The 7500-nt window shown below is 48.4% G+C and overlaps 1 protein-coding gene across 3 annotated transcripts in view; it reads left to right on the top strand.

Moving 5' to 3' along the window:
- The window catches only part of LOC143749451 (phosphofurin acidic cluster sorting protein 1), a 70317-nt gene that overhangs the window by 39879 nt on the left and 22938 nt on the right, over positions 1 to 7500 (top strand). For all 3 annotated transcript variants that reach the window (XR_013206980.1, XM_077241946.1, XM_077241947.1), the window contains exons 4-7: positions 3926 to 4051; positions 5908 to 6064; positions 6365 to 6456; positions 6795 to 6875. Coding sequence is in view for 2 of the 3 variants with exons in the window: in XM_077241946.1 (XP_077098061.1) it covers positions 3926 to 4051; positions 5908 to 6064; positions 6365 to 6456; positions 6795 to 6875 (456 nt within the window). In the remaining variant the exon portion in view is untranslated. The remainder of the gene's footprint in view (positions 1 to 3925; positions 4052 to 5907; positions 6065 to 6364; positions 6457 to 6794; positions 6876 to 7500) is intronic.

Raw genomic sequence — 7500 nt, 5'->3', positions numbered from 1 at the left:
CTGTTCGAACCACCTCATAATTGAGATCGCCAACTCGCCGTGTGACTTCAAATGGTCCTTGCCACTTGGCGAGTAATTTAGAGCTGGAGGTAGAGAGTAATACAAGTACTTTATCTCCCGGTGCAAATTGACACAGTCTAGCCCCCCTGTTGTACAGCTGACTCTGTCTGCCTTGAGCCTGTAACAAATTCTCCATTGATAGCCGCCCCAAAGTGTGGAGTTTTGTTCTCAGGTCCAAGACATACTGAATTTTTTTTTACGTTTTTCGTTTTTACTAGCGGACGGTCCGTCCTCCCAAGTTTCTCTAAGAACGTCCAACACCCCGCGGGGCTGACGCCCATAGAGAAGCTCGAAGGGGGAAAACCCCGTGGAGGCTTGGGGGACCTCGCGTACAGCAAACAAGAGGGGTTCTAGCCACTTATCCCAATTTTTGGCGTCTTCGTGAACGAACTTCCGAATCATGGACTTCAACGTGCGATTAAATCGTTCCACTAGCCCGTCGGTCTGTGGGTGGTAGACGCTAGTGCGAATCGATTTAACGCCCAATAATTCGTAAAGCTCGCGAATAGTTCGTGACATAAACGCCGTGCCCTGATCGGTGAGAATCTCCTTAGGGATTCCCACCCGGGAGATTAACGAGAAGAGCGCGCTTGCAACACTTTTGGCAGAAATGTTACGGAGCGGGACTGCTTCGGGGTACCGCGTTGCGTAATCCACCAGGACTAACGCAAAGCGGTGCCCCCGTGCTGACCGTTCTAATGGCCCGACGAGGTCCATACCAATTCGTTCGAAGGGGACCTGCATTAATGGAAGGGGGCACAATGGTGCTTTTGGATTGGCCGGGGGATTCACCAACTGACATTCACGACAAGACGCGCACCACCTGCGCACGTTCTCGTGAATGCCCGGCCAAAAGAATCGGGCCATGATACGGTTTAGTGTCGCCGTTTGACCTAAATGCCCGGCCATTGGATTACAGTGAGCCGCCTGAAAAAGCATTTCCCGGCGGCTCTTAGGAACTAACAACTGTGTTGTATCTTCTTTTGATTGGGTGTCTTGGGTCACCCGATACAACTTATCTATCAAAATAGCAAAGTAGGGGTAAGAGAGCGGTTGGTCTGGGTGGAGTACCTGGCCGTCGATAGAACGGACCTGATCAAATGCAGGTTTTAACGTCTCGTCCTGGGACTGCTCCAGGGGAAAATCATCGCGTTCTGTGAGGATGGTTCTCTCCAGAGCACTCCGTTCCCCCGCAGCAGAAGCCAGAGGTCCCGGCTCAGCATCTCCCACCTGAACAACCGCTGTCTTCCCCTTGCTTTTCTTTTTCCAAGAGGCATCCGCGCACAAAGACCCCAATAATTTACTAAAAGCCGGCCAATTCGTTCCCAGAATTAGCGGATGCCGGAGGTGCGGGTTAACTGCTACCTCTACGCTATGTTTTTGTCCCCTAAATTGGATTATCACAGGCATTATAGGATAACTCACCACCACCCCGTGCACACACCGCACCTTTACCATGCGGCTGTTATCCAATGCCCCAGGTTGAATCAGGCTTTGATGAATGGAGGTTTGGTTGCAGCCTGAATCCACCAAAGCCTGATAAGTACCCCCCTTGATACTCACTGGTATCTGGTACAGGCCAGCTTGATCGGGGGCAGCCTGCGGCGCGTCGGGGACCCGGATCAGTGTCCCCACCTCCATCACTGGACACCGGTCTATAAAGTGTCCTGGGTCCCCGCAGCGCCAACAGGCCGGCCCAGGCCTCCCCGCCGCCCCAGTGGCGGGAAGCGGGTCAAGGGATTGGCGTGGAGAGCGCGAGGCTGCAGAAACCGGGGCGGAGTGGTCAAGCGACGCCGTCCCCCTGGGTGGGGCTCTGGAAGCCGGGACGGGTTCCGCCGGAGGCCCCGTTCTCCACCTCGGCGCCGGCCGGGGCATCAGCCCCCCACGAGTCCTGGGAAGGGGGACAGGTTTGGGGAGAGAAGGGGACAAGAGAGAGAGAGAGGGAGAGAGAGAGACAGATGGGAGGGGCTCGCCGACCCCTGGGCACGCCACCATGTGATCCTCCGCCAGTTGGATGGCCTGGTCCAGCGACGTTGGGCGGTGGCACTGGACCCACTGCGCGGTTTTCTTGGGCAGCTTCGTGATGAACTGTTCCAGTACCACCTTGTTGATCACATCCTCGACGTCGCCTCCGTCGGCCATCAGCCATTTGCGGCAGGAGTCCCGGAGCTGCTGCGCCATGACGAAGGGCCGGCCGGACTCGTCCAGGCCCAGGGACCTGAACCGTTGGCGATGTTGTTCCGGGGTCCGGCCGACCCGCTGGAGAATGGCGCGTCTCAGGTCTTCATAGACCAGGAGATTCTGGACTGGCAGCTGGTGGGCGGCTACCTGCGACTCGCCTGACAGTAGGGGAATGAGCCGCAGGGGCCAGTCCACTCGGGGCCATCCCCGGGCCTCGGCCGACCTCTCAAAAAGGTCCAGGAACGCCTCCGGATCATCCTGGGCCCCCATTTTATTGAGAGGCAGGGGCGGGGCCGAGGCAGTAGCTGGATTGGGGACGGCCCCAATCTCCCGGTCGAGCCAGCTCCGGAACAGCTCGCGGTCTTCTTGCTGGCCTTGGAGAAGCAGCTGGAACCGTTGATCCTGCTCCTCCTTTACAGCCAGCAGGGCGTGGTGTTGTTCCCGATGAAGACCCGCGAGCGTTTGGATGAGATCCGCAAATGGCGTTCCCGGCGGGTTCTGCATGGCGGCGGCGGTCTTCTCCTTCCCGGGTTTCGGCACCAGTGTAGTCAAGTCAAGTGTATATGGGTGAAGGAAGGAGAAGACAGGGTCGGCGATACTGGGACTCGTACGGACTTTATTCAGTCTAACTCAAAACAAAACAAAAGGCGCGCACACAGCGCATTCACCGTAGGTTCTCTACAGCACAGTACAACTTCATTCATAAAACTCTTTCCACGCTGACTCAGCTCTCGTCGCTTTCCCCAGCACTCTTTCCTCTCGAACGCCGCACGAGTCCCAGTCCTCTCTCTCCCGCTCTCTCCTTCCTGGCAGCTTATATGCGGTCTCCACGCCAATCACTGCAATCAGACACAGGTATTCATCATCTGCACTTGACCCACTTACTCACCGCACAGCTCGCTGACTCGTCTCTCGCTACAGACTTCGCGAGACCACGCCCCCCCCCGCCACACACACATGACACTAAAATAATGAAATAAACATTAATTTAACAACATGAAGATGTAATGTAAAAACATAATATAACGGATAACAAAAGCCTAATAAGAAAGATTAAAAGCCATTAAATGTGAAGTGTCACACAGGGAATTCTGGGAATGTCCATTTACGGCTTTTAACTGTAAATTATAAGGTGATTTGTTCTTTTTACTTCCAATAATGGCACATTGCCTCAAATGTAAGTTTAGATTAATTAGAGTTTTTCTCTGTATACAGTACATGTACTTAAATTAACAGTCTTTTCCTGTCACAGTGTTTTACTGTTAAAATCACAATCAATTTTTATAGTGTGACTGTGGCGAACGCTACAGACGCCTGACGCTGTGAACGATTTCTGACTCCTTGACTAGTTTAAAACATTAAAGAGACAGTTTCACCAATAAATGATCAGTCTGTCATCACCTGTGTGACTTTCTTCTGTGAAATACAAAAGTAGATATTTTGAGAAATGCCCATGCAATGAAAGTCAATGGTGTCCTGTGTTTGATCCCCAATGTTTTTTCATCTTATATTCTTTTACAGAAGAAATAAAGTCATGTTTGAACGACACAAGGGCAAGTAAATGATGACAGAATGATCACTTCTTGGTGAACCATCACTTTAAACGTCATTTGGTTGCATCTCAGTTCATCTCAGTCTGCTGTTCCCATGTTTCCTCTGGTGTGTTTCTGTCGTGTCATGTCAGTATTCCCACTTCCTGAAGAGAGACGCCAACCGCCTGCAGATCATGCTCCAGAGAAGAAAACGCTACAAAAACAGAACAATTCTGGGCTTCAAGACTCTCGCTGTCGGAGTCATCGACATGGCGGAGGTACGGCCCGTTCTCACCGAGAGCAAAAACTATAATAATAACTATATATTATATTATTATCAGTCATGTGCTGCTTCAGATGGTCACGCGTGTTACAGGGCTCGTACAAGCTGCTCAAAATGCTTGAATTTGACTTTTTTAAATTTAAGTCCTGGAAAACCCTTGAAAACAGCCATATTTATAAAAAGGTACTTGAAAAGTGCATGGATTATTGAAAGACAATATATGTGAAATTAGTGTTTAATTCTATCAATCAATACAATCTTTTCACATTTCATATCCAAGTATACGATACAGCTTTCATTCCTCAGGTCAATCATAAAATCAGTTTAGGTAATAGGAAATTGATATCTTTGTTATAATGTCGCCTTTCTTCACCTTTGTCACCATTGAATTTTGGTTTGCTTAGTCGGGGACAGTTAATTTTATATTTAACAATATTATTACAACAATATTTTCCTGCTATCTCTGTAAAGCTGCTTTGAAACAACGCTATATAAATATAGTTAGCTAGTGTCCTTCCAATGATTAAAGATACCACAATCATTGCATCTGCTGCACTCTATTTGTGGTTTATTTTTGTTTATCTATAAACCTTTTTTAGAATTTGAAAGATAATAAAGATATTGTTTGATTTTGAGATCTCTGATTGTATTCCTTGAAAACCAAAAAAGTATTCCTTGAAAAGTCCTTGAATTTCATTTTCCAGCATCTGTACGAACCCTGTTGTTAAAGCGAGATGGACTCTGATTGGCTGCCAGTGTTTTTATCTTTCATCAGCTGGAAAAGTTAGGAAAACAGGCAGGTTTACCCAGTGTTATTCTTGCACTGTTTGAATGCTTCAGTTCGAAAACGTCCTTGTTAATACGGTCTCCTCTATAACGTCTTCTCTATAACTGTGTGCAAATACGGTATTGTTTAGGTGGAGGCTTTACATTTTTTACAAATGTGTGTCAGATATGGGTGTAATGAATGTAGCGAGGACTCAGGTGCAGAGTTGATGGGCTTCTAATGATAATAAAATAAAACAGACAACAAAAACTACCCCAAAGGGGAAAACTAGACTGACTTGACTGGACTGGACTGGACTGGACTGGACTGGACAGGACTGGACTGGACTGGACTGGACAGGACTGGACTTGACTGGACTGGACTTGACTGGACTGGACTGGACAGAAGCACACAGCGGGGAAACATACGGTGCACACACGACCACGAACCAGCACAGGACTAAACACAAGGAGAATAAATAGGGAGAGCAAACAAACCGGGTAACGATGGAGTACAGGTGGGGCTAATGAACCAATAGTCAGGAAACAAGATGGGCGGGGCAAGACAATGACAGGAGAGCACATGACACAAGGAAACACACACGACAAGCCATGTGCTCACAAAACAAGACATTAACATGCAGCCAATGAGGACACTCATAAGTCATGAGTTCACACAAAACATGACAACACTAAAGCACACAGTTTATGTAAACACAAGCTGCATGCTACACAAAACACAACACACACACAGACAGAAGTGTGTACGGCCCGAGCGAACTCGAACCCGCACGACGCACGAGAATGAGCGTAAGCTGATCCTGTGCGCTCACGACAGAACACAAACAATCGGAGCATGAGTGTCCGAATCCCGTCACAGAACCGAAACCAAACTAGGCTGACGTGCCGGGATCCGAACACCACTTCCCGCACATGTAAAGAGGCACACAGACAAGGGAGCGCTCGAAGCCGCGCACACACACACAAAGACATGACGAAACAGCAGTGTCAGATCTCTGTCACAAAACGTTGCCACATGAAAGAACGCTGATGCATCTGTGAGTGTGTGACTGATTGTGTGATCAGGTGTTGCAGCATCCCACAGACGGCGGGCAGATTCTGGCTCTCCACGTGAAGGAGGCGCCGGCTCGCGTGGCGGAGATCAGTGTGTTCTCACTGTCCAGTCAACCCATCGACCACGAGTACGGCAGCGGCCCGACGCGAGCCAAGGCCAAAGCCTCCGGTACACACACACACACACACACACACACACACACACACACTGATATCTGTTTAGTTGAGCAATGGTGAAACATCATGATCGCTAGCTGATAAACCATGACTATAGGGCTGATTTGAATGTGCACACGAAGCCTGAGATGTGCTGATCTGTTCGTCTGGCATTACACTATTAATAACACACGACGTCAGATGTCCAGATCAGAACACGATCATCACTGAAAGATGCCGAGAGGAGGGTCGAGTTACAGGTGTGCTTGTGTATGACCTCTGACCTATGTGTGTGTGTGTGTGTGTTTCTCAGACCGGTCTCCTGATATGGATAATTACTCGGAGGATGATGATGACAGTTATTCATCAGGGCAGGAGGGCAGTGATGATGCTGTGAACGGACAGGTGAGATGTCATTGAATCGCTCACTCTTGATGGATTATTGTGATGAGGTAAATCACGTCACGTCATCAGCGTCAGTGTCATCATGACAGCATCACATCATTTCAATATGGCATGTGGATTCATACAAAAAGTGCAATACCCAATAAACTGTGTATACTTTTATTGAACAAATCATGTGCTTTCCCTCGCATACTTGTATATACTGTAGAGTTTGTACATATATATTGTGTCTATGTTTATATTATCTATGTCATCTATGTTCTGTGTACTACAAATGCTTTGTGTTTAATCATGTGTGGCAATAAATCTGATTCTGATTTATACTTCCTGTGTTGTAGGATTTGTATGATGAAGATGACGACATACGAAAGCCAAAAAAACCCAGACGGAAAATGATCCGAACTGTCTCACTGACACGAGTGAGGAGCGCTGTCTGTCTCTATCTGTCTGTCTGTGTCTCTCTCTCTCTTCTATCTGTCTGGCTGTCTCTCTCTCTCTCTTCTATCTGTCTGTCTGTCTCTCTCTGTCTCTCTATCTGTCTGTCTGTCTCTTTCTATCTGTCTGTGTCTCTCGCTCTCTGTCTGTCTGTTTCTCTCTCTCTTCTATCTGTCCTTTCTGTCTCTCTCTGTCTCTCTATCTGTCCGTCTGTCTCTCTCTGTCTCTCTCTCTCTCTCTCTCTATCTGTCTGTCCTTCTCTCTCTGTCTCTCTCTATCCGTCCGTCTGTGTCTCTATCTGTCCGTCTGTCTCTCTCTCTCTGTCTCTCTATCTGTCTGTGTCTCTCTCTCTCTGTCTCTCTATCTGTCTGTCTGTCTCTCTCTCTGTCTGTCTGTCTCTCTCTATCTGTCTGTGTCTCTCTCTATCTGTCTGTCTGTTTCTCTCTCTCTTCTATCTGTCCTTTCTGTCTCTCTCTGTCTCTCTATCTGTCTGTCCTTCTCTCTCTGTCTCTCTAGCTGTCTGTCTGTGTCTCTCTATCTGTCTGTGTCTCTCTCTCTCTATCTGTCTGTCTGTGTCTCTCTATCTGTCTGTGTCTCTCTCTCTCTCTC

The sequence above is a fragment of the Siphateles boraxobius genome, unplaced genomic scaffold (assembly GCF_051911475.1).
Source record: "Siphateles boraxobius isolate OS27281-9 unplaced genomic scaffold, OSU_SipBor_1 249, whole genome shotgun sequence".
In the NCBI taxonomy this organism is placed as follows: domain Eukaryota; kingdom Metazoa; phylum Chordata; class Actinopteri; order Cypriniformes; family Leuciscidae; genus Siphateles; species Siphateles boraxobius.
This window is presented reverse-complemented; position numbering and strand designations above follow the sequence as displayed.